Consider the following 27,718-nt stretch of genomic DNA (forward strand, 5'->3'; position numbering starts at 1 on the left):
TAATGATCCTTAAAATGTTTTTCTTTTTAAACATATCATTCCATTATCTTGACAAGAGTATGAAAACAACAGTGCAACACTTCTACGCTCTTTCATTGTCTGGAATCCAGCTGTGTGTCGAACAATTAGTGGCAGAATCACTCTCTGTCACTCCCTGCTGCAAACTGTCCCAACAAAGACAAGAAAATGGTAAAATCGGTCCCTGAAATTGACTTATAGTCACCATGACAGCTTTGGTTTCACGTTGTCAGTGATGTATAGCATTTCCTTTCTCCCTATATGTAGAGACGAAATAGTTTAAAGTAGGAGGCAAGGCGGGGCGGGTTCATCAGACGATTGTGGCTTCCACTTCATTCCATCATGACAGACAACAAACATTAAAAACAGTGTGTGGACAGTGTCGCCTGCTGCTCAGTAGTTCAACTGACTGCATGTGATGAGACCATTAGGTCGCCCTCACGGCCTGAGATCAGCCAAGGGCCACCCCAGACTCCATTACACGTCAGTTGGTTTGTGGTCATCTGATGAAATGCACGTGTTTTTACTGTACACTGATAGTATCAGCTCATATGATGCCGGTCCTGTCTCGCCTCTCTCGTCTTGCCTGCTCGTCTTCTAGCAGTACCCCGTATAAAAAGTTGTCATATGAAAATACTCAATAAATTTGTGTTTAATTAAATTCCCACACATGTAGGATCATTAAAGGCCCATAACAGATTGTCTGGGCCCCCTAGTGGGTACACACAACCATGGCTGTCTGCAGTGTGTGTGTCTGTGTGTGTGTGTGTTGCACTCCTACTTTATGTCTCAGCTTTCAATGACACAAATGAAACTAAAATCACATGTGTGCACATTTGACATTTTAAATTCCAGGTTACAGTGTTGTCAGATTGTGTGTTTTCATGTTTGGATAATCAGAGTAGAAGAGTTAAAAAGCGTGACCAGCAGGGGGCGTCCGTGCACACAGTGCAGCCTGCTATAGAACAATGGAGGGTGTTTCTGGATGTCTTCATTCAAGACAAGTTACATGAGTTACTCTAACAAACACTACAATCGCGTTAAATCAGTCTTAGAATGACAGGTTGACTTCCAGCTGCTATTGCGACTTTAATATTATTTTAATTGTCCACATTCAGTGTATGTGAGGAGATCCGGAGTCAAACTAAATCTATATAAAGCAGTGAAATACAATATAAGGCTATTAGGCACAGGGCCAGCAAGTGTCGCAACCCACTCACTACCTGGCTCGAAATGCAGCCTCTCCACACACACTCTCACACACAAGGAGCCTCTGCATTCCCCTACACTGGCTGTCATTGGTCAACTGGCCCGCCCATCATATTTTCCCAGCCTGACCGTGTGTCTGATTGGCTAGAGTCACACCTCCGACTGTAGGACCAACGCCATTGGTTGAAAAACTAGGTTAGTGGTCCGACAGGCATGACGGTGAAGAGAAACTGGGTCACCGATCGAAAATCGTTTATGTCACAGTTTTGTGGGTTGCTATTACATATTACCAGCTTCTTTCAATGGATAGCCTAATCGCTCTGGACCTACTGTGAGTATACAATGAGAACAAGCCTACGGCTCATAGATATTGCCTCTCGGCGACGTTGCTGTGTTTTAATCCATGATGGATACCGTCGATGTTTTCCCAGCGCTGTGGTCATGTCAGTGTGGTTTTCTAGAGCAGGAGGAGGGACGTTAGCTCGCTGGCCAAGTCTTGACAGTTAGCGTTCCTTAGCTAGCAGCTGTGTGCTAATATTAGTCAGCCGACTTACTGCTGTTATGGATAAAAGGTGGGGAAACCGCCCCCAGTACGCTAGGCTAGCTTTGACTGTTGTCAGCATTCACCGGGGCTCCCAGGAAGCTCGTGCATAGGTAGGTGCCGGTCCGAGGGCTCGGTAAATGCTAGCGAACTAATCTAGGTGAACAATGCTACCCAATGCTAGCACGCTAGCGATGTAAACAGGCCTCGGTGGGTGTCTGGCACACGCTTTCTTCGACAGCATCCATCCTGCTGTGAAAACTTCAAAGCCCCCCCGGTGCACATCTCTGCTTGTGACGCACTACCGTGTGTTTGCTGCCCACACCGAGACCGTAACGTTAGCTGTGTCGAAGCACTCGGCTAATGTTTGGTTGTGAAATATCGTGCCACAGTGTTGGCATTGGCACTGGAAATGTGGCGACCGCTCGGTTTCCGCAGTGTCCGCAGCGGTTGCCAAAACATGATCCCGATATGTGGCTTTTGCATTTGGCTACACTGTGCACCAGGCTCAGCCAGTGTCCTCTGGGGTCATTTTCAGCAGGGTAGCCCGGACTTAGTGCTCGAGAAGCAGCGGGTTTTCAAGAGGAGGTTTCCTGGAGGAGTCCCAGCAGGATGAGGAGTCGTTGCTTTTCATCGTTATTTAACCTTGTGAGTCATTCTCACCAGCATGAATCCCCACAGATTGCACATTATTTTTAGGACGCAGTCTTTCCCAGTGCAGGTCCGCATGTTTAGGATCCATTCGGGGGTCCTTGCTGTGAAAAAGGACGCTTCTTGAATACCAATCTAGGGTGGCTTTTTTCTATATTTACTTTTAAGAGAGTTTAATTTCCCTTTGTAGAGGATTGATTGTCACATTTTGTGATTTGTGCTTTCTGTAAAACATCTCCCACAGGTCTGTCTCGACCATAACCCACTCATGACAAGAAACACACGTGCTGTAAACTTCAGACTTAAGCTGACAAGTGTTGTTGTTTGAACTCATAGACAGGCAGCAACCTACATTAGAGCTTATCACTATTGATCATTGTTGCCACAAAGGCATTTTGATAACAGAAGGTTGTTGTGATGATTCAGCAGGGCGGCAGATAAGCATCCTGTTGATAAAGAAGAAGAAACAACACGCCAGTCATTTCTGCAATGAACTCAAGTGTCCGTGAAAAAAAAGAATAGTTCAAAGGTTAATGGGATGGGAGGGGGAAATGAAGGGAAACATTAGGAAGAAGGTGTCGACTTGTGAATTTTAATCACTTCTGTGCTCGTGGTCAGCTTGTCGGCCTCATTTTTCCCAATTTGGAAACTCAGTGAGTCATGGCGAAAACCCAGTGGAGAATGCTTTTTTTTTTTTCAGCTGCAGTAAGTGGTATTCTTCTGTGGAGTACCTTTAGAGATGATTAATGATGATATTAGGCCACAGTCTGATGTTGGGCGGCCCCAGAGCTGGGCAATTATGGTTATTGTAACATAATGAAACTCAAATGCTGCCTTTTTCTGCTCTCATAATGGCTAGAATACAGATACAAGAAATAATTGTCTGAACTTACAACACTGTTTTTGCTGAGTGAAGTGAAATGTCTCTTACTGTCCTATCCACCTGTTAATACTACAATTTTTTCCCCTCACGTTATGGATACTGGGGTATTAATTCAAAGTATTGTGACATTTGATGCTCGCTGACCGTATCGCTCAGCTCAGTGCCACTGGGGATGCACATTTTTAGCGATTGTCTTGAGCCACACAATCACCATTTGTGGATTTATTTTCAAAAATACAAAATGTACAGTATGTTTATTTTTAGATGAACACTTTCACTTGAACTTTCACTCAGTCGCTGTCAGATCGCACCTTGTGTGATTACGTGCAAAGCAGGTTGGATAAGAAATAGCGTGGCATACGCATATGGACACGGGTGAGTTGTACAGTATGTTCCGTCTAAAAGCGGCAGCCGTGGTGAGCTTGATAGATTAAGAGCTACTGGCACTAAGTGCTCTCTTCAGTTTGGATGAATTCAAGCTTCTAACACATAATCAAGGTAAACAACACCTTTTGCTGTGCCATTCCTGGCATATGGAGAACTGTTGGCTGCACTCCTGCACCATAGGCTCTGATCACAGTTACTCTGGCACAGTCATCTGGAGTGGAACCGTTTGGAGATTCAGCTGAAGTCTAACATCTGCTGAAATTAGCCACGTGGATATAACTGACCATTTTGTGCCCAGATTTGCCAATTGTTGTTTAATGTATTCTTACTTGCTCAAAATTGTAGTGATCAATAATAAGAGGTCAGCAATCATCAAATTCATTCTTAATATCTCAAAGTATATCAAACAATTGTCATTTAATTGGATGATTATTTTTACTGTAAAGATTAATCCGCTCTCAAAGAAGCCAGTAAAGAAATACTAATCCAAACCAAAATTATCTTTTGGCTACAGCAGCTGTACCATACCATCATAAAGATAAAGTATTTAGGGGTTCATCCTGGAAAACAGTCCAAAATGCCCTCCAGGGGGGGAGTACGGCATTGGCAGTCATGAATAATCATAACCAAGGAGCCGTGCCAAGTCTAACAAGGCAGGATGTCTAACACCTGAAAAGAGATGGTTAAAGCCAATATTATCGGCCTTGGGCTTCGGTTGGGCAGATCAAACACATCTCGAGGCCCCATGATCACTCAGATGGGTTGCTTTGGAAAAATGAATCTGAGAGGCCCTTTGGAAGTCCGTGCGTTTAATTGAAGCGATGTGACCCCTAGTGTCCAGGTTCAGCCTGACTAGGGGTCTAATCAGAAAGATTAAGTGGAAACATCTGTGTGGTTGTGCAGGGACTTAAGGTGCTGTCAGACAGCATGTGGTTGCACGGCAGCAGATCTCAGCGATCTTGCCAGCCTGTACAACACAGCCTGCTGTATCCACTGTCCACCTAGTATTATCTCTCCCTGCAGCCAAACACAGAAGATAGTGTCTAGATAGAGGTAATGATTAGCAATATGATGTGATTAATGAAGCAAGTTTTGCTAACTCATACTATTAAGGTTGAATTTATGATCCCAGACTGATAACCAAACTTTGAGGCTGATGCTGCTCTAATATCGTCTCTCTTCAATGATCTGTCTGTTCTCTGCTGACGCTGTAATTCAGGAAGCTGGAATACCAGTAAAATAACCTCCTGCGTTGAAGTTTCTGCGGTTGCCATGGTTACGAGTTGGAAAAAGTTGAATCATCCTGAGCTCTGAATGCAGCGGCACGGAGCAACTGCTGCCCTCCTCACTGCTGAAAGCACCTTTAAAGTTATTCAGATATTGGGATGCTTTAAACATGACTGTTTTGCAACACTGTGCAGAATTGCTTGTACTGTGATACTGGTGCTAAAGCCAAAATATATTGTGGACTGTATCTGCCTAGTACAGAAGCTGCAGTTTTTATCACATTTCAAATGCATTTTACAGTGGCCTTATTAACACTGATGGAGCATTTTGAGAGTTCTTGCAGTGTGAAGCAAATGGATTAGGGCTCGACTGATATAAACTGTGAGTGGGCGTTGTAATGAAAAATGTGGCTTCTGTTGCAGCTCGTTCTCTTTTTCTTGCTTGCTGAGATAATCTCCTGTTGGCTGCTTTCAGTGTTGATCTCCGGGTGCGTTCATATTTGGCACCAATCGAATTGCCGGTGGCCAGTGTTAAATACAGCCGTTAATGCAACGGGGCTGCACTGAGGATGCACAGGGCTCTCTGGGTGTGGCTGGTGATCGGGGACGCGTGACCACATACATTGTGTAGTATAAGCCGAAATGCATCGCAGATAGCACTGAAAGAGTGCTTAGTTAACCTTATAGTTCACCACACAGTTAGAAGTTGATGTCCTCATTCTGAGCTCAAAACCGGGAACTGAAAGACACTAAACCGCTCTGTGGAGCTGAGGGGAACTGCAGATGTGGCGACAATTCTCTGTGGGTTAGTTATCACTTTTCCCATTACGTAGTTATCCAGTCCATTGCTGATATAAGAGTAGAGCGCAGCTTTAAAGAGGCTGAGCGTGATGGAGAGACACACAGGCCAAAAATATACTGCATCAGGCCAATTAATTCAAATGATGAGTTGATGAATCTTTACTTTACAGATTGACTATTGATGTCTAACATTTGCTTGCTTTCCATATTGTTACAAAATGAGGGTTTGGGCTTTCTTTTAATCTAAATAATGCTTTGACAATGAAGTACTTGAAGTGGTCAGCAGACGCTTTGTAGTACAATTACAAAAAATCTCCCATTTTCTATCTCCTCTTCAGTGTTTTGTACTCGTGCACTTACTTGTGGCTCTCAGTGGCACTTGTGTTGATAATAAAGCTACAGAACATCATTGTCGTTGGCGGCCTTCAGTAAAGTGCGGTCAGCTCCAGTGTTAGATTGCGTGGCTCCACAACAAAAATGTGAATTATTTCAAGAAGCTTACAGCCATTATAAGCCAAGAAGGTAGAGTGAGCCGACGCTGCATGACTAAATGTGTGCTCTGTGCCAACAGTGGTTAATGTCTCTGCTGCAGAGCTCCTTATATGCCCTCGCCTTTATTTCAGTTTTCATGATCTTTGCTCATGTCTTAGTCCATCCAGTGTGTGCGTGGGTTGGGACTGATGAAAGTGGGGTGTATCACCAAATAACTACATTTCACGGATGCTGCATTTGAAATGTCTAGTAAAGTCAGTCAAATAGAGGCAGACGTCTCTCACCACCACTGGGTCTTGGGTTTGTTATTTCTGCCAAGGTAAAAAACACTGTTAACTGATTGTACGACATCTCTCCCTTATCTCCCAAAATGTGAGTAACTTGGAGTATTAACTATTGATATCACTGACACTAATAGGAATACACTCTTTTTTTCCTGTTTTTCGAAAACTATTCCATCACTGGTCAGGGTTGAAGAGCTGGTGATTTGTTAGACCTGGCGGCTGACTTGCTGGCTGGACGTTTCCTTGGTTCATGAACGGGCCTGCTGGCTGCTTCCTGACTCTGAGTGGGTGTGGAGTGTAAAACAGGGAATGAAGCTGAATGGCTTGCTGACTCACTGATGAAGTCGAAGTAGGTGGTGGACGGAAATTGAGGCTGGCTGGTTTTGAGACCATAGAGACTGGCTGACCCAGTTTCCACTCTAGCACCAGTTCCTTTCAGTGTTCAATCATGAAATAGTGGTTTTCCCCTCTAGCCCAAAGCTTTGTTCCAATAAAAGGGCTCACAGAGCCTGTCCCACTCTGCTGCCTGCTGCTTCAACAGCACGTCTTGAGCTTTGCACTTTGTTGCCACTGCACATGAAACATTTAGGGGACCCACTAGTGTTTTCTTGTTTTGTTTTCTCTTTTTTCAGAACCCTGAGAGGAAGTCAGTGTCAGGCTGGTTTTTATTGTGTCAGCGCTCTTAATAAAGGTTGTTCAGTCTTGGCATTATTAGGAAGGTGAGATTGTGTACTTGTGCTTGAGCTTTTTTTTTTTTTTTAATTGATTAGGAGGCTTTTTGCATGTACCTGATAACTATGGCTATACAGTATATACTACTGCTACTAGATGTTTCATCTGCAGACAGACAATAATACTCCAGAAACATTTTCACTTTGAATAAAATAGTTTGGCAAGCATGATTTGATGAACTCAAAATTCGCAGCAGAGGCAACACGTTAGTAGCGTGTACTTGTTGTCCAACCTGAACAAACTCTAATCAGAGGCAGCAGCCAAGCTTTGGATTTCTGCACAAACGGAAGTAGTGGGCATGGGGCTGTTGTAGGAGCGATATTCAGCATTCAAGAATTTGGGGGATCGTGCCTTTTTTTTTTTTTCATCGCCTTTCAAAAACAATTAATGCAAGAGATAAAGGAAGGAATGGATTAATTTGTTAATGTCACTTGCCATTCTAGCTGACAAAACCAATCACTGGCTATACCAGAAATGACTAAGAATTTTGAAAACTGCTGATATGCTGCGTGAGAACGGAAAGCTCGAAAGCTGTGGCATGGCCATGTTATTGCCATCAGTGCCGCTGGATCCCGTTCTGGGCTTCGAGTCTCCTCAGTATTCTCTAAAAATGAGAAGACTACAGGAGAAACTGATTGGGCTTCTGAGTTGGAGCCACTTTGTGTTCATAAGGTTATTTAAAACGTTTTCACATGTTTCCAAGATCACAGGCACTTCTGCCATTACAGTATTCATGAACGGCAGAGGTAGTGAGTTACTTTGAACAAAGAAATTAGCTTTGAAGTGTTAACATTGAAGAGCAGCACTCATGCAAATTCAGGTTTGCAGAGAATAGAGAAAATCTGCTTTTAGCTTTCATCTGTGCATTAATGGAGCATCAGGAAATGATCCAATTAGCCCAGATTCACTTCTGACATTTTTCAGGTTAGTTGGGGTGAACATAAGGACTTCTCTTGTTTTTCATCTTCCATATTTTGCTTTCATCGCGTCTTGTGATGTTGCATACATGTACGATTCTGTTGATGGTGATTAGATCATCACCTGATTGACCTTTCTCTTTGTCTCTCCCCAGGGGGAGACGCGTTGCATCAGCTGCATAAGGATCATATCAGTGTCATATCGGGGCAGACCGACCACATCAAACCGGATGAAACTAGGTCATTCTGAATCAAACCAGACTGAGACCAGATCAGAACGGAGCAGACCAGACTGATCCAGACAAAACCAGGCCCGTCCAGGAGACCTGTTCCAGTTTCCTATCCAGGTAACTGAAGCAGCTCTGTTCTCTGTGCGCCGGCTGTTCCCACTCATATTTCAGAGAGCTGAATTTGAACCAAGGATGGCTGCCCACTGATCTTATGCATCAGTCTGAGTCATGTGAGAGCTGCCAGAAAGTTGAATACATTACCAGAAAATACAGAGCTATTTGCTGCTTAGTCATCCTGCCTTGTCTACACCTACTTTACTAAGTTATTGGATCCTATAATGACAGCTTGCCTTTCTTTAAAACACATGTCATCCAGCCCCATTGCATTAATTCTGTTAATTCTGAGTAACTGATATCAAAATCTTGATGGTCTTTGTAGATTTATTTATTTTTTTTCCTCCTTACAAGCTCCTTTTGTAAGTGTGTCTGTTTACATTCATCATTGAACAACCAAATGTGTGTGGAAATCGACAGTAGTGGTGCAAAGAGCATTAAGAAGGAAATAACGTGGTGATACGCATCTATTTTGAAGTAGGCAGAGTTTGCAAGCTTGCAAAATGCCCACTAGGGACTCTACAAGAATATTTCCATCTCCATCACACATCCATATATCTGAGTCTGACAAGCCAGGTTCATGGTTGTTAATCCTGGCTGCTGGCTAGTATTAACTAATGCTGTCGAGCCGGGAGCTTTATGCAGACTCATCCATGAGTCTCTAGTAAAGCAACTGACTCTGAATATTTGTCACATCAACAATGTGTTGAGAGTCCCTTAACTCTTTCTAAAATTCAGTTTTCCCTGACATCCAGTGGTTTAATGTGCCATCTTGGCCCCATGATGTAGAAGTGTACTCCAGAATATGTCCGTGCACTGTGACATCACTTGGTGGTCGCACAGATGGAACAGGATTGGAACTTTCATTGGGAGACAGAACAGTGAAACATCGCTTTTCAGTGGGATGTCCGGTCACTCCTAGTTAAGTAAAGCATTCAGGTAGGCAGGTAGCTAGGTAAAGGCGAGTGGCATTAAGTTAGCTCACAGTGCCTTCGGTAGTAATCACCATCTCTTACTCTCTACTCAAGTAGTAGTGCATAAAAGTTGGTCAGGTACAGTTGGAAAATGTGTTTCTGGGTTGTGTGAGGGAATTGGGACACAGGTGATACATCACTATGACTTAGACGCACGTCTTTCATGTAAGTGATCTGGTCTGACCTAAATCTCCCCGGAAAATAATAACTGTGGAAAACTCCCTGAGAATAATAAGTATTTCTACACAGTTACTGAGACAATAGTGGCTTCCTGTTTATTCTGCTTCCACATTTGACCTAGATGGCACGACATTTGCCTCATGCGTCCAGGTAACTGCGTCTGTGTTTGGGTTCTTTTTGACTGGCACAGTTTCAGAATGACTCCTCTCCTGCGGGGACGGGAGGCTAATTGCAAACGGGATGTTTTTCTGTGTTTGCAGTTGAGGGCTCGAGAGTGGATGGAAGGAGATGATTTTAACACAGAGGCTGTGATGAACATCTGTGGTGAGTGTGACCTCATAATATTCTGCCTTTAAACAGGGGACACTCCCCTAAGTAATATCTATTATATTTTATTTCCCTCTGTGTGTCAGCTGTATCAGGGATTTATGGATGTTGTTTTTTATCTTTGCCCCTAAAACGTCCTGAACCTGAGACCTCACTGAGGATATATCCACTAAGACTGCTCTGATCTTGACCTCTGTGACTTTTATAGGGATTCTTGCCGATAACGTGGTCCTAGAGACGCCTTGATTATTAACAGGCAGTATATGTACATATTTGAACACCCATTACAACCAACAGCCCCTCGTGATATACTGGTGTGCTTTTGGGTCTAGTTCACTCATGCATGCAGTATTTAGAGTGACTGTCCTGTCGATGTTATTTACATTTTCTCCTGGTGACATGGGTTTCAATTACTATCCATGGAAAACACTATGTACTGCGCAGTGTTTGAGTTTTGTATATCTGTTGACGTAGGAGCCTGTAAACCTCATGTTTTGTGACCATGTAAGCAAAAGTAATGAAAGCGTGTTACAGCTCTACATGTAAAAGGGAGTTAACAGATTTGCTTTCATGCAATTGCTAGATTTCCAGGTTTATATGAAAATATCAGAGATTTTCAATGTGGTCTCAGAGTTTTGGACCCTACTTTATTCCTTTTATTTCCACCCCTAAATGTTTTGACCTACCCACGTAGGAATACAGTTGTCACTTATTATTACAAAACTGCACCCGTTTCCTCTGCGCTCCATTCAGAAAAGTCAGTCCGTACCGGTCCGACTGAATGAAGGATGTTTTTGTTGTCGCTCTGCAGATGACCTGATGGCAGACCAAAGGATGGACATCTCGTCTACCATGACTGACTTCATGTCCCCCGGCTCCACCGACCTCATCTCCAGCTCCATCAGCACTCCTGGCATGGACTACACCCGCAAGAGGAAGGGCAGCACCACAGATTACCAGTAAGGGCACCAGGAAGGAGAGCAAGGAAAGGCAAAAATATAGAACAGAAGAGAGGAGGGAAAGAAATAATGACAATGAATGAGGGCAAACCAGGGAAAGGGAAGTGAAGGAAAAAATAAAGAAGAGGCAACAAACAGCATAACAGCAAAAAGGCACGGTGGAGACAAAGAACGGAGGAAAGTAGGGGAAATGGGAAGAGAGGAATCACTGACTCCCATAAAGAGTAACATCACGTGCAGCGTCTCTGGCCTCATTAACCTCATGACTGGTTATAACCTATTCAGTTGATCACTCCTGTAATCGTTTTGACTGCAGCGCTGTCGGTCCCTGTTGCGTATTCAGCCGTACACACTATAAATGATCACAATGCCTTGGTGACACAAACTGATTTTGTAATTTGTGCTTCTTTGCAGAATCGATGGCTTCCCATTTGAGTAAGTTCAAGCATGACTCCCATGTATATACATTTAGAACAAAGTTGAATTTATCAAAATCTGAAATACCAGCCACCCACAATTGATTTTGCACCATAAGATATTGAATAGACTGAAAAACAAAGTGACTGAACCCAGTGAACCCTTCTGCCTCAGACCCCAATGTTCTCTGACGCTGCTGTGTAAAATAATATCTTCTGTCTTTCCCCCATAGTGACATGGACCCAGACAAAGATAAACTGGGAAGGTAAGAGGCCAACGTTACCATGGTGATAAAGTGGCTGCTTTTATCCTCGGTATTATTGTATTTACTGTAGTTTTATCCTGTTCACTGCCGCTGAAATCATCCAGTTCCCTTTTTAAATCAGTTAAACCCAACTTAAAGGGTTGTTGGGTTGTTTCACCCATATCATAAGAAACATACTTTCTCATCCGGTGAACGGCACGTCAAAGGTGATCGGAGTTTAGTTTTTAGTGCTGACAGTATTGGAAAATGACATTTAAGCTCAACTGCAGCTGCAGCATCACTTTCCAGAAATTCTCTCTCCTGGTTACTCTGAATAATCAGTGTTACTGACAGCAGTTTTCACTGGAACTACTTTCTCCTGTTTGTATGAAAGCTCTAAGAGCCCCATACAAACAGATTTCTTAATGAGTGGAGTAATTGTAGAGAGCCTGCTGCATTAACAGGTTTTCCACTATTTAAATATTCTCTTTGTTGTTGATGTTCCTCTAAAGGAGACAGGAGTCTTTGTTGACTCAAGAATGACATGTATGTGAATTAGGGGTTTGAACACGTTACAGAAATAAGCCTGTAAGCCTTAAAAAATGTGTCATGTGGGTGTGATGGTTTGATAATTCACTGAGATTGATCAAATTCCTGACAAAGGTTATTTTTCATGACACGAGGATTTTGGAAGGATAACTTTTATAATTCAGCAGTGCCAACTCAGACACCCACTTATTGTAGATGTCCTTTTCTCAATACAGTGCTGCATCTCAGACCAAATGGGTGTGTGGGACATGGTGCATCAGATAATCCAGGGGATATTCTAGAGAAAAAAACAAAAACATGACCTCAATTTGGAAAATTGGAACACATGAACATAGGCGTAGGCACCTTATGAAGAGAGGTGTACTGTAACAATTTTACAGTATTAATAAGTATGAGTTTAAGGTTAAATAAATCAAATCCTAATTGAAATATACATGTTGAGTTACGCCTGCAAGGCAAAGTATCATACACTCCCACAGCTGCCTATATGCCCCCGGCTGGGGAGCATCCTCTGTGGCACCCAGCAGTATAACATCACCTCTAGTGGAACATATCCATTGCTCATGTCTGTGACGCGTCGACTTGACTGCCTCTTATTTTCTGACACTCTGTGTCACAGAGTTTGATGTCCAGCAGCAGGACTTTAAGCCCTCTGCACTGTGAAGTTTTGAGATTCCTGCCTGCCAATAGAGCGGACCAATTAGCCTCACAGAGCAGCTTGTGGGTGTCAATTGTGCTAATGAGCAATTTTCAAGACCACAGATTTACTCACAAACAGGTGGTGCTCATGTTAACAGAAGCTGGGTCTGACTTGGACATTTGTAAGCGAAAAAAAAGTGCATTCTTGTGTGCAGCACAGTGTTTTTGGAACGCGACAAAGCTTTTGGCTCCTTTGTGTTGGTTTGGAAGCAGAAACCTTAGATGGATTTCTCAAAACCGTGGCAACTAAAACAAGTTGTCTGCAGGCCTAGATATCATAGATTATTGGCATTATTACAAATTAAATTACAGACTCTTCTAAGTTGAGCCAAACTGGTTTAAAGGGGAAACTGGATAACTGAAACCGTACATTTCAACTCTGTAATTGTCAGTGCTGTAAACGGCCAGGGCGTCATTCTTTTCTTTATCTTTGAGTGCATATAGGAGGGAAGCACTTGTTGGTGGGTGTAGTGTAGTGGGTACTTGTACAAATATGTGCAAGAGAGAATGCAAAGAATTTTAATCAAAATTCCATCATATTTGCATTACATCAGTCATCAGATTGGGCAGTTAAATATAACCCCAGAGCATTACCCTCGTTGCATAAGCCTTGATGCTGTGTAAACCAGTAAATGAGGTTGGTTACAGAACCTTTGCTGTGGCCTCATTCCCTCCCTTCCCTTCCCTTCCCTTCCCTTCCCTTCCCTTCCTTGCTCTTTAAAATACCTCCTCTTCCATAAATTTAAATCTCAAAGCTTGAGGTTTATTCCCTCTTTTTTGCCAGTTTGCCATCTAAAATATTTTTTTGTTTGTCTTTGCAGTGACCAACAGGGCCGGATTAAGAATGCCAGGTATAAAAACTCTTTTCTGTTCCCTCTCTTATTGCCCCCGCCTTCTAATCTCTCTTAGATGAATTAAATGTCACTCTGTCTGATTGGAGACAGAGAGAGCTTTGTGTGCGTTGATAATAAGAAACTTTATACATTGAAGTGTATAGATCGGAGCATTATGTGGAGCTAAGGGACTGTAAAAGCATACCTAATGGCTAATGACATGACGAGCTCTCTTTCTCTTGCGTGGAGAGAATTCTCCCTTCAGTAGCAGCTAGTGAAGGCAGAGCAGACAAGTTGGCTAGACCCTCCGATGTGGTCTTACAGTCCTGACGGATTGACTCAACACCAAAAATGGCGTTTCATCTTTCATCTTTAGAGAGAAGGGTTTTCTTAGCGTTGCGCTAGCTGATTTATATCATGTTAGATAAGACTATGAGGTGATGGATAATCCGCAGTGCAAGAATGCAGCCCACTGAAGGATAACTCGCCTGATCTTACACTCCTGCCGGTGCAGTTTCAGCATTCTGCTTTTTGTACACCAGGTGAAATGCAGACAAACTGATTTTTGTATGCTTTTTTAAAATTTGGATTCATGCCAGCAAGGCGGGAGAAGAGGAGAATAATAAGTGTAAGATTACGTCTGTTAATGTCTCGTGCTCCTTTCCCCACAGAGAAGCTCACAGCCAGATCGAGAAGCGCCGCAGGGACAAGATGAACAGCTTCATTGACGAGCTTGCATCACTGGTGCCCACCTGTAACGCCATGTCCCGGAAGCTAGACAAGCTGACGGTCCTGCGCATGGCTGTCCAGCACATGAAGACACTCAGAGGTTAGGATGAACTAGTAAAACTGCTGAATATTGTGTGAGGGGAATGGTAAACTGGTAAAATAACAAGCAGATTAATGGTTATTGAAAGTAATGGTTGCAGCTGTAACCTGAGATTGATCAGACCAGTTAAAAGGTAATCTGTTATAATCAAACGCCATACTTTTCTTTTTTGGCTACTGTATATTTGTAGACGGATAACAGGTTTGTTCATCTGCACCAAGTGAATCAAGCTAATTTTCCACTTTTTCCTCCCAGTCCTTCATATCTTTAACTGCTCACTTGCGATTTGGTTGGAGACCAAAATGTACAATTAGTTGATCCTAACTAACATGTTAAAACATCAAAGTCAACACAAGCTAACCAACCGATCGAGACAGCGGTAGACCAGCAACAAGGTAAAATGACGATGATGTTTTTGTCAAAGGAGTCTGGTGGCTTTGACGAGAGCACACATGGATATAACCGCTTCAGCAAGATAAAGCGCTGAAAATCCAGCTAATATAGCACACACTTACACTGATTGAGCTTTTGTTAGCTGGGTGTCAGGAAATTATTTCTATAAGACAAGAACTGTATTTTCGCTGTTAGTTCGTACCATTAATTTCCCAACACACAAGATAAACTCTCAGAGACAGAGATCTCAGTTCAAAGTTTTACTTGCAACAAGCAAGGAGTACAGGCAAAGATCTACATCTGCACTGAGCAGTCTCAGTGTCTTTCAAGCATATATGCAACATGTATAAGCAAAGTTCCTCCTCTCAGCAGTCCTCCGCCGCACCCTGCTCCCTCTCCTCCTTGCAGGGGCGGTTGGTGAGAAACGCAGGTGCGCTGACCTCTCACTGTTCAAGGCCTTCTCCAACTCTTCTTTATCTCAAGAATGCAAGCACAGTCTGATACATCCTACAGCAACACACATCTCTTTGGTCTGTGTAAAGGTCACAGCAACTATCACACAGTCCAGCCTCAGGCTAAAACTTCATGATAATAAAGCATAAATGTACTAACATAAAAATGTATTAGCATAAGCGTGTCTGCACATCTTCTATTTCCTAACACTGGGCCTTTTTCCAGGTGCCTAAAATACATGTTGCTGCTGCTCCTGTCCAAAGCAGGACATTAGCTTCCGTTTTGGTGTTTCTCCAAACTGAGGGTGTACGTTATACACTGCCGGTGGATAAGTACCTCATATAATCCCACCTCAAAAGATCCAAACTAACCCTTTAAAGTTTGCTTTGTGGGTGGAGAACAAAATGTGCTGTGATCACTAAAGGACCGTCTTTGAGCAGTTAAATATATGACGGACTGGGAGGCATTTACAAAAAAGAGGAAAGGATGGAACATCAGCCGAGCAAAGAAACAATGATTCACCTGGTACTGACCAACAGTCCTGTTAACCATCTACAAACACACTGTAGAGAAACCTCTTTGTCATTGCTTACTTGAAGTAGGCTGACTCACAGAGTGCTCCAAACTGTGCGTCACCTTCAGGTGTGAGTAGTGTGTTATCTGCTGTGTGCAGGTGCAGCCAACCCGTACACAGAGGCCAACTACAAGCCTTCCTTCCTCTCAGACGATGAACTGAAGCACTTGATATTAAGGGTGAGTGCAGTGCAAATAATGAGGCAGCAACACTTAATAAGCTGTTTTAAAAGAATTCATATTTTTGTTCTTGATCTATTAAAGAAGATCTATGAAATCCCCGTATTTAATCCAGTGTTTTCTCGGTTTTCAAATGCAGGCTGCTGATGGTTTCCTGTTTGTGGTTGGATGTGACCGTGGAAAGATCCTGTTTGTCTCAGAATCAGTGTACAAGATTCTCAACTACAGCCAGGTATGTCACAGTAACACTGTTGTGTTTCATCAACCAGCTAGTGCTTTTTACTGAAAAGGCTGGTGGTAATAAGATTCTTAGCCTTATTAGTAGATTATTTTTTTGTTGTAGTTATTGTTGCAGCCACTCAGCCACAAAGGACAGTACGTTTCATATTTGTACCTTTTGTTAGTCACTACTCAAATTACACAGGAGCTCTTAGCTTTGACCTTTTGTGAAAAGATGATAGGATCTTCGCAAATGGGCAGAACTCCATTACGATGAATAATCGAATTCAAGCAGTAGGTCATCACAAGTTTCTCACTTGAGTTGGAAATTCTCTGTCTCAGCAGACCAGTTTAAACAATTGAAGTTGCTTTTTAGTTTTCCAGGAGAGCTACCGCATCACATAATTAAAGTAGCATTAAACACAGCACTGACTTCAGACAGGTAAATGTTCCACAGGTAGATGTTTTTAGTTGCAAGGTCTGTACTGCCTCTCTTCCCCCTCTCACGTCATTCCCTCCGTTCCCTCTCTGTCTCCAGAACGACCTAATAGGTCAGAGCCTGTTCGACTACCTTCACCCCAAGGATATTGCCAAGGTCAAAGAGCAGCTGTCCTCCTCTGATACGGCCCCTCGAGAGAGGCTCATTGACGCTAAAAGTAAGCAAACACACATCACCCATGTTGTAATGTCAGTAGTCTGGTCAGTGTTGGCCTCCTTTTCTTCCATCCTAATCTGTTGTGTCCTTATGATACCAGGCTAAACTGTAGCTGTCAGCAATCTCAAGGCTGCGTGCTGACGTCAGGAAATATAATTATAGTGAATTTCAGCACCTGGTTGTATTGTTGTTCACAGGATTGTTTTTTTGTGCTGCAACGTTTTGTTTGTGTGGCTAAAGATTCAGCTTCTGCTACTGGAGGTTATGCTTTGCAAACAATAGCATGATTTGATGTTCTCATGAGAAATATGAGCTTTAATTTTGTGATTTGGCAAAAGGAAGAGGAGATGGAAGACAGATTGAAATATTACCAAAAATAAGGCTAAGTAAAGGCTATGGCAAGAAAATGGTACAAAATAGAACCTCCCTACAGAGAACCAAAGGCTGAAGACACGTTTTAAAGGGAAAACCAGTGCTTTGTGAGACTAGAAACACAGCTGGAGGAAAAATGGGTAAAAATCAGAATTATTCAAGACTAAGGCACAAAGACTAGAAAGAGCAGCTGAACTTGGCTACAGAAGAGTCAGACTGACGGATGAATTATTAGAAAGCTTTTCCCAAACAGGGAATTTTTCTGTGTTCATGAATTATATCGAAAAAACAAAACCTATTAAATGTGTTTCTGAAACCTGTTGCTATGTTAACTGTGAGTGTGTTTGTGTGTATTTACAGCTGGTCTCCCAGTGAAGACAGACATCACCCCCGGTCCATCCAGACTCTGTTCTGGTGCCAGACGGTCGTTTTTCTGCAGGATGAAGTGCAACAGGCCCTCAGTCAAAGTAGAGGATAAAGACTTTCCGTCCACCTGCTCTAAGAAAAAAGGTACCACAGTACAGTTCTTTTAAAACATAAGAACTGGAATTGTCTTTGAGTAGATGTTACTCACGATCCCCCTCGTGCCCTGAAATGTAAGGCCGCCTCTCCAAGCAGCTCTGTGCTGCTCAAATACTCTCCCCATCAGATTTCATCTTTGAGTGCCAGTCAAGGGCTCTTCTCCACCTTCAGCCTTCACCTGATGTACTTAACACCTTTTTTTGTCTTTCTGTGACCTTCTTATAAAAGCAAAAACCCTGATTTCCTGGTGTTCCCGTTCTTCTACTTTTAGAGGCACATCCTTATTAGAACCAGGAATCACACCTCAGTTAGCATAAGAGCATCTCCATTACACAACCAAGGAAGTTGGCCTCTTTAAGTACATCTATTTATTTATTTAACCCTTATTTAAGCGAGCTGGATTCTCGGCTACAAAACCTTGCTTACAATACCACCAGTAACTCAACACTGTTCATGGCAGAGAAGTAGAGCGGTCGGCTCCTTCTTGTTTAACCAAAACATGCATTATATTGCTCGGTTCAAACCCACCAGACTCCATTGGAAAAAAACAGTTATTTTACGTAGGAGCTGCTGGTCTACTGCTGTCTCGATCAGTAACGTTGTGTTATTGTGTGACTTGGGTGTTTCATTGATGCTCCAACACAATATCTGTGTAACGCACAGCCAAACTGGCCGATTGAGGCAGCAGTAGAGCAGCCACTCCTGTGCAAAGTTACTGTTTTGGTCCGTGGATTCTGAGTTTGGCTGTTTCTGCTTAAACAAAAGGGGTCATACTTGTCTACGTTGACAATCTGAGCCCATCAGTGCCAAAAACAAGCACTCATAGTGGACGTACCAGTTGCCCTCAAGGATTACATTACAGCCATTGTAGCCCATTTGCCGCCTGCTCCTTGGCTGCCAGCCGAAGCAATCTACCGGGTCAATTCCAAAATGTTTTGCACCTACCAGTCATTTCAAACCCAGATTATGTAATAATGGGGCCCATGTTTAAAAATACCAGTGTTATCCTTTAAACTGTTGGATTATTACACTTAGTTTCCTTTCTAGCCGCTGAGATATCAGCTGGTCTAATGCGTTACAGGGAGTTCTGAGTGAAAGACTGGAAACAGGAAATGTTTTCCAGTTGTATAGCTTCATTGTTTTTACACTACTTCAGCTATTTAAAAAAAATCCTTTTGCCATTACTCCATACATAACTGAAGTCAGTTGAGCCATAGCGCATTCACCGACCTCCTGCATTATTCAGGTCAACATGAATTCATTGTCCACTAATGACACTCAAACAAGCTTTTCTAAGTTGTTTTCTCATCACACTCTGAGAGGGTTTTTTACTGGAGGTCTTCCGCTCTCTGTCCAGCTCACTGCGTCACCTGTGCTGCAGTGGCCTGAGAGCAGATGAAACATATGGCTGGCTGCATGACATGTCGCCCTGCTTAGACCCTGATGGGGTGAACTGGAGTGTAAACTAAGTGTCTTTATAGTCACAAGAACATTTGCAGGCCATTGGTGTACAGTCACGCAATCCAGATTAGCTGTGTCACCATTCATGCTGAATCTTTTAGTGTTTTAGCTGAATATTTCATGCAGGCAAACTTTCTTCTCGCCCAGATGTCATGCTCGCTGTTCCACAATGGGCAAAAATAGAGTTCAGACGTGTTAGAAACTGGCGCTCGGTGATACAATATTGTTTCACTGTAGTGTAGATCTTTTAGCCAGGTTTTGAAGCACAAATGAACAAACAAACGATTCTCACAGTTCCATCTCACATACAAACAAGAACAAATGCCAATTTCCATAAATAAATATCACACAGTGCAAAGGAGAAAAACATGTACGGGGGGAGAGCACACCTACGTTTTGGCAGCGCTAAGAGCCCTACACAATCACTGCATAATGGAATAAGAAAAGACTTGAAGCAGATGCAGCTATGCACATAAAGGGCAAGTAAAACAAGCCTTCAGACAGCCTGTGTACAGAGCTTTCATTTAAATAGAAGAAGCGTGATGAGATGGTCACCCGATAAATGTGACTGAAATGCATCCTGCTGCTGGAGGGAGATTAGACTACCGTCCCTAAAAAGGTCCCTGATGCAGTGTGCTGTCCATCAGCCCCGATCATGTGGTGTCCTGATCTTAAACCTCAGATTGATTTAATGATACACTGAAGCGCAGCCAAGCCACAGCATGTTCTCATTGTCTTCCTGTCACGGATGATGTAAGAGAAAATCCATGACGCACTGCGAAGCTTATTTATTTTGTAAAGGCTAACTTCTCCTCTGGGACAAAATTTTACTCCCGCGTGTTTTTTTAAAACAAACCTAAACGTGAGCGTGACACGTGGTTCGTGCTTTTCTTATTCAGTCGTCATTTTTAAATGAACAGGTCATGGCTGGACTCCCAGAATGGATTAAACAATGTCTTGATCAGCGGTTGGTCAAAAATGATAATTGTAAATGTATTTTATTATGTTGTATGTTAAAATAATCTGTGTGAACATGAAATTAGACTGACGTAAATCAGAAAATACAGCAAGCAAGAAGATGACATTTATTTTGCAGTTTCACCAAAAGATAAGAACTGGCCAGTATTTAGTGTTTTCTCATGTACCACTTGCAGAGAATGTTTTCATCTCTTCTGTTTTTAATAATGAGAATGGAAACGTCTCAGTATACTCCAACTCTACTTTTTCCTTTGTAGTTTATGAATATTGTTCCCCTGTTTCTAACTGTGTTTTCATTAGCCTTTAATTTAGTCTAAAATGAACTTAAAAATGTTAAATGTGGCTTTCTGAGTCCTGTGTTGTAACAATGCCACATGTGAGCAGCCAATCAGAGCTGCTTTTATAATCATAAATCAAGATTCACTTCACTGAACTCCAAGAATCCTCCATCATCCCCACAGCATGGGGGCGGCACCCCACTAAGACTCCATTTCATTTCCCAATATAACCTCTAACACTGTCTCCCCCCTCCACACTCCCCCTCTCGCTACAGCAGACCGCAAGAGCTTCTGCACCATCCACAGCACGGGCTACCTGAAGAGCTGGCCGCCAACGAAGATGGGTCTCGACGAGGACAACGAGCCCGACAACGAGGGCTGCAACCTGAGCTGCCTGGTGGCCATCGGCCGCCTGCACCCCCACATCGTCCCCCAGCCCAGCCTGGCAGACATCAGGGTGAAGCCCACGGAGTACGTGTCCCGGCACGCCATCGACGGCAAATTCGTCTTCGTTGACCAGAGGTGAGACTGAGCAGGGCTTGTGTTGGATCAGGCTGAGGCTGAGGTAGCATGTTAACATGTTCACCTACTGTCTGACCTGCCTGCAGTAGTGTTGTAAACATGTTTAGGCCATTTTGTTCTCCCATAGCAAAACCTACAAAGAGTTCCACAGTGATCTCTTGAAAGGACACACAGTGTGTGTATAAGCAGCAGATACACACCTTCAGATAAGAAGCTGTTTGGCGCTGAGCTGGTCTGGAAATGTGCCACTGCCACGTGGGTTTGATTCCCTTCTGAGACCCCAGAATGTTTTCTATATATATATTCATTCAGGCTTTCAGGCAAAAGTCACCAACACATGCTCCATAACAGCGACACTCTGACTCCCCCCCCCCCCCCCCCCCCCCCCCCCCTCCATCATCTGTCCATTTCTCCTCATATTGTAGAACGAAAACATGCCGTCAATGTACAAATCATTTGACTGTCCTTATTTATTCCCCCTTCAAGTTTCACTGTTGTCACTCTTGGAAGTAAGAACACTTAAATAAAGTAGCTTTTTTTTCAGACTTGCGTAGAGAGACATTGTTCAAGAATAAGATTAAGTTTTCACATCAAGTCATTTTGAATTTCTTGTGCAGGACATTTTCATGCAGCAGTTGAGACCTCTGACAGTTTACACTGAAGCGATTGATTGATTGGATTTACATTAAGATATTGGATTTACAGAATTATAATTACATGGAGTGGGTGTCACACGTAGCCGACAGAAAAGCTAAAGGCTCTGAGATGCCCATATAAAGTGGGTTTAAAATGATTGGTTTTTTTTCTGCATGTCATGTTGCATTTATAGGTCATGGAAAAGTCAGGGATTTTTACATTTGAACCCTGATATTGTCATTTAGAAATATAAAATATATATATATATTACGATATTTTGACACTAATTGTGTAGATGCACCTCATGTATCACTTGTTTGTATGAAGAATCATGATTTTTTTCTCTCATCGAGCTACCGAGAGTCGTTTTAGCTGCAGATGATTATGTCGAGAACAGCCACAACCATTGTGTGTCCGTCTTTGTCCTTTAGAGCCACAGCCATCCTAGCCTACCTGCCCCAGGAGCTGCTGGGAACCTCCTTCTATGAGTATTTCCACCAGGACGACATCGGCCACCTGGCAGAGTGCCACAGACAAGGTACCTGCTGAGGGACAGACGAAGTTCACTTGGTGGATGTTCATCATGGATGGTTCTTACTCACCATTGATGCCTCTGTCCACAGTGCTGCAGATGAGAGAGAAAATCAACACCAACTGTTACAAATTCAAGATCAAAGACGGCTCCTTCATCACGCTGAGGAGCCGATGGTTCAGCTTCATGAACCCCTGGACCAAGGAGGTGGAGTACATCGTCTCCACCAACACCGTCGTCTCGTAAGTCACCAAGGACACTCGCACCGCTAAAACTGATGACACTCAGCTGTGAAATACCATTTACACGTGTGTGTGTTTGTTCAGGTGTCCCATGATGGAGGGATCGGACTACCCTCAGTCTGCTGCCTCACCTCAGAGCATGGACAGCGTTCTCACCTCAGAGGGTAAAGATGACACTAAAAAATACACTCATCCCAAAATACAAGCTCATCTCAGGCTGTGAATCCACGGCGTGTATTCTTCACGGTGAACACAACATCCTTTTACTGATTGCTGCTGATTGGTAGGTGGAGGAAGGCGGGCGCTGCAGACGGTGCCCGGCATCCCCGGCGGCACAAGAGCGGGAGCCGGCAAGATCGGACGCATGATTGCAGAGGAAGTGATGGAGATCCAGAGGTGAGAGCAGGGGAAGTCTGGGTATTGTAGTCTGAGAACTAGTAAAGGCGAAGAAGCCTGGTGGTGGAAAATGCAGAAGGTAGTGACGGAGGCGACACAGAGAGATGTTACAACATGATTTAGCAGACACCAGAAGCCAGCTGTAGCAAATGGGAAGCTGTCAGGACTTCACCTTTTACAGGATGTTTACATTTTATGTGTTTATGAGATCATTTCTGGTTATTTGTACCAGACGATGTGTTCACAGTGCGAGCTGCTCAGAATGAATCCTGAATTCTGACTCAGACTCTGACCAATGGGCTGCACTGATCGATGCTCCATCTACTTATTGTCATGGCAACGCTGACAAATTCCAGTGCAGGCGTAGGTCGTAATCACCAGGCTCTGGCTATTTATGCCTCGTATGGAATAGAAGGCAGTGACTCAGGGCAGGATTTCACAGGTGAGGCTGACGCCATCTGTGTGTCTCTATCAGGATCCGAGGCTCCTCCCCCTCCAGCTGTGGCTCCAGCCCTCTGAACATCACCAGCACCCCCCCACCCGATACCTGCTCCCCAGGGGGCAAGAAGGTAACACACACATGCACTCAGTTTCCTTTATAAAGTGGGGGTTCAGTAACGTTTCTCTAAATGTGACTGTAGGATGTCATTTAAATGTGAGTGTGTTGAATGTGAGTCCGTGAAAACGAAGAGATTAACATTGTGACTATGTTGGTGAATGTAAAATAGTTATTTTATCAGTTTTATATTTGTGAAACCTGTTTCTCCTGCTGCTCTAATGTCTGGGGGGGATATTATTAAAAGTATTCGCTGTCCGATAATTATCTTAAAAAGCCGAGGACATGAGGATGAGCGAGGAGCGCTGTCGAGGAGGACTGGGTGCGTCTACACGTGAGCCCTCCCATGGGCCCCAGCGTCTCTTTGTGGACAAACACAAAGCTATCCGAGGACAGAATGGAAACGTTTTCAGCCGAGGCAGAAAGCGATCTGTGCTCCCAGTAAACTGATATGTGATATGTGTGTCACGTCTGTAGATCCAGAACGGAGGGACACCTGATCTGCCGAGCACAGGGATCATTCCTGGACCGGACTCCGTCGGCTACCCCTACTCCAACCAGTCCATCATGAGTGAGTCGCACACTGACGCACAAACACGTTTCAAGTGAATGTTTGGGGTCTGCTTGGGTGTTTTCTGCTCTCTGAACATTCCTCACTCAACGCCTCGTCCTCCTTCCAGGTGACAACTCTCACCTGAGCATAGACATCATGGACGAGCCCGGCTCCAGCAGCCCCAGCAATGACGAGGCGGCCATGGCGGTCATCATGTCCCTGCTGGAGGCGGACGCCGGCCTGGGCGGCCCCGTCGACTTCAGCGACCTGCCCTGGCCTTTGTGAGGACGCTGGAAGGGAAGATGGAGAGAGAGACAGAGGGAGGGAGGGAGTGAGAGAGAGAGAGAGAGAGAGACTCCCTCTCAGCACCAGAGCCACGGATGGAGAGAGTTCAGTCAGGTCGAATTCTGGCTGCCATGTTTCCTGCCCTCTGGACACAAGTGCACCGCCAAAAAAGCTCATCTTAACGAAACATATTCTAATAGAAAGGGCTGTAGATATTTTTCCTAAAAGTACTACACACACGAGGAGACGAGGCTCCTGCTGCTGCTGGGGGGTCACTTCTTCTCTCCGATTATCATTCCCCGTAGGTGGACAAGTGACCCGAACTGCACTGGGGCAAACGGAAGGATTTTTCTATAAAATCCCGCTCCAGCCGGTGTGTTAAGATGATCCTTTTTGCGGTGCTAGTTGCCTACAGACTAGGTGTTCTCTAATATTGCCACGGCGACACACCATTACTCTAGTCCGACCAGCGGCATCTCAAGTTACAGGACTGCGGTGCTAACGTGTCTGCTGATGGACTGAACTCTGTCCAGCTGTGGCTCTGGGCCCCCGTCTTCGCCGGGTCCGCAGCCAACGGGACTCCTGGGACGCTCACAGACAGCGATTGAAGGTCGACGCGGGGTGGGGCGGTGCGCGGCGGGGAGCGCTTGGTTTCCGCTTCCTGCTGCAGCCCTCTCAACACCTTTTGAACCGTGCGTTCGCATCTCCTCGCGGGATGCCGACGCCGTACAAACACCGCTGCGGTGCACCCCCCACCCCACTCCTGGATATGGCTGTTGGAGCCAGCCGATCTCCAACGAGGAAAACGACCACAGCTGTCCTCTGGAGAGTCTCTTGGAAGATTCTTAGAGGTTCTTTATTCCTGAGTCAGAGGTGTATTTCACTTAATGACAAAATCCTCCTAGCTGCTGTTTCCTTAACTAACATTAACACATTTTTCTCCAGGCTACTCTGAAGCTCATCCTCACTAAATTCTATTTTCCCAAAAGAGTAGAGCGGATTCTGTGTTTTTCAAACACAGTTTTAAACATTAATTTCTGCCTAAATCTATGAACAGTACTTCTGTAAGAAGTAAGGCCTGATGATGAATTTCAAAGCTGCCCAAAAACTAATTTTCCTGAAGCCCTGGGTGTGTGAGCGGCCGAGTAGAGGTCTTCACAGGCCGACAGTGTGGACCCCATCGGGAAAGACAAGTGCAACACAGAACCTGATGTAATAAATGAATGAAAAAGGGCCCTGATCTGAATAACGGGGGCTCTGAGCTGGCACTTAACAGGTGAAAGGTGAAGGAATACATGTTGTACGAGCGTAAACTTCCATGTTTCTTAATGTTCTCTGACAGAGCAGCTAAACTAATTTACTGATCGGGCTCCTGTGCACTTTTCCCATTTACATCGCACAACTGGTGCCCACATCACCTCAGAGCCCAGTGTTGTCCCACAGTCCCACCCGAGCCCCCCCAGCTCAGACTAACTCTGAGCCGGTCAGGTTTTCAGCGTGGAAAAAGTGACCTGGACCTGTGAAGGCCTCTGCTGCTCCGTTCTGTAGCGTGTGTTCTGCACATGTTAGCCTGCAGGAGGATGTGACAGCATGACGATGGCGAGCGGCTCAGGAGGAGAAGAAGAAGAAGAAGAAGAACCCGCTGTAGAGACTCTTCCTGTACTGGAGGAGGAGGCTGACAGCGGTGGGAGCAGCAGCTCGTGGCTGTAACGGCGCTTGATGTCTTTCTGCAGACAGTTTTCTGGTCCTAAAAGAGAGCAAGTCAATGACACACACAGACTACTCAAGTGCTCCTCCATGAGGAAACGTTCTTCACTGCCATTTTAGCGAGGGCTTTCTGCAGGCTGATCAGCGCCAGCGAGCTGACATAATAACCTGGTGGTCACAGGGTCTCCACCCGCTCACCCCCCCACCCCCCACAAGTGAAGCACTTAAGATGTAGTGAGACCGTCAGTCACTACACTCTACTCCCTGACCCTGGATCAGTATTGTGATAGGCCCTGAGAAAGCTGTTTTTCTGCCTTTGTGATCTGAAAATTTCAAATCTTACCTAACAGGTCCGCCGTCAGCGCCGGGCTTGACTTTAGCAGCAGCCCCCATCCGACTGGTTTTTCCAGGGGGTGGGAGAAGTTAAAGAAAAAAATACCTCTGAGTGAAGTTGTGCTGCAAAAACGGCCTGAACATTTCCAGTGAGTCGTCACTGGAAATGTTACTCATGAATGAATCTGGTCTGTTTAGCACTTGGTAATACACAGACTTCCTGTGGCTACACTTAACCATCAATGCAAACTACCTTTTTAGCAGAGAGGGCTACAGAGTAGGCAGGGGGTGAGGATAGAAACAGATCAATGAGGCGGAGAGGGAGGCCACAGTGATCCAGCAGAGTAGGACCGACTGTGGAACGGGGACGGAGCTCATCGACATTCTCTGATCACGTCCTGTGGCCGACAGCAGGGTCAGGAGGGACGGCTCGGAGCGCCTCGTTTCAGTGTCTCCGTTCCTCCTCCGTGGTACCGACCAACACCCTCAACGCGACCTCCTCGCCCCGCCGCCTCTCAGACCCTCTGGTGTCGGAGTGAGAGAGGAGGACACGGAGAGAGAGGAGCCCCAGGAGGCGCTCTGCCCGCCCGCATGGGAGGAAAATGAATTTGGCCTCAATCCAGTTCAAGTGCATTTGATGTCCAGAATGCATCTGTGAAATTACTGTCTCCAAAAAGCACTCCAGGAACGATCCCTCCTGAGAGGCATTTTACTGAATGTATTTGAAATGCTGATGTATGTGTCTCAAATATATATATAAAAAAAGGAAAATATTCAGGTTCGGCGTGCATTTTGGAATCAAACGCACAGTAAGACGTCCTCAAATATACTGGAAATGTTAATCCATTTGACAAAGTAAAGTAAAATGAAGTGGTTTGCACACTATTGTATGTGAAGTGTGTCCCCAGTTTGTGCCTCTCATGCGCCATCGTTACATTCTGCTCACAGAGATGAAGCCGAGTCACCAACGATCTGTCAAGCTGTCCTCGGCCTTCAGAGACCTTTCTAACCATCCAGGGTGAATAAATAGACACTTTTTAACTTTCCTAGAACAGGGTCAAGTCACGTACTGCATGCACCAACCAGGGTTTAGCTACATCTGATCCACGATCAGTTTTGACTGTTGAAGGAAAATGTTCCTTTCCTAACTTAAAGTGCGATTCTTGCTGATTCTTCTTGCTGATGACTGTCAAAAGTTTTTTTTGTTTTTTTTTGACAAACGTTGCTCACCATCAAACTGTTAAAACTTTGGTTCATGTTGTTTCTGGAATATGGGATATTTTCTCCTCCAGATGGTCGGAGGAGTCTTTGAGGACTGTGGAAACACAGTCAGGGCAGCGTTGGTGTTGTGCAACGGCCTTTCTCAGAGTACTCGT

The 27,718-nt window shown here is 44.3% G+C and overlaps 1 protein-coding gene across 1 annotated transcript; it reads left to right on the plus strand.

Annotated features, from left to right (window-relative positions):
- The first annotated feature begins 1,450 nt into the window (after positions 1-1,450).
- Positions 1,451-24,898, plus strand: bmal1a (basic helix-loop-helix ARNT like 1a). The gene is made up of 20 exons (XM_070830099.1): positions 1,451-1,558; positions 8,297-8,488; positions 9,900-9,963; positions 10,778-10,925; positions 11,340-11,360; positions 11,575-11,607; positions 13,656-13,685; positions 14,339-14,496; positions 16,016-16,095; positions 16,235-16,327; positions 16,853-16,970; positions 17,702-17,851; positions 20,856-21,102; positions 22,170-22,276; positions 22,362-22,512; positions 22,597-22,676; positions 22,800-22,908; positions 23,384-23,477; positions 23,942-24,035; positions 24,145-24,898. Exons 3-20 carry the CDS (start codon positions 9,918-9,920, stop codon positions 24,300-24,302), a joined length of 1,917 nt encoding a protein of 638 aa, XP_070686200.1. The 5' UTR covers positions 1,451-1,558; positions 8,297-8,488; positions 9,900-9,917; the 3' UTR covers positions 24,303-24,898.
- Positions 24,899-27,718: the final 2,820 nt, after the last annotated feature.

This window comes from Pempheris klunzingeri, chromosome 5 (genome assembly GCF_042242105.1).
Source record: "Pempheris klunzingeri isolate RE-2024b chromosome 5, fPemKlu1.hap1, whole genome shotgun sequence".
Classification (NCBI taxonomy): Eukaryota; Metazoa; Chordata; class Actinopteri; order Acropomatiformes; family Pempheridae; genus Pempheris; species Pempheris klunzingeri.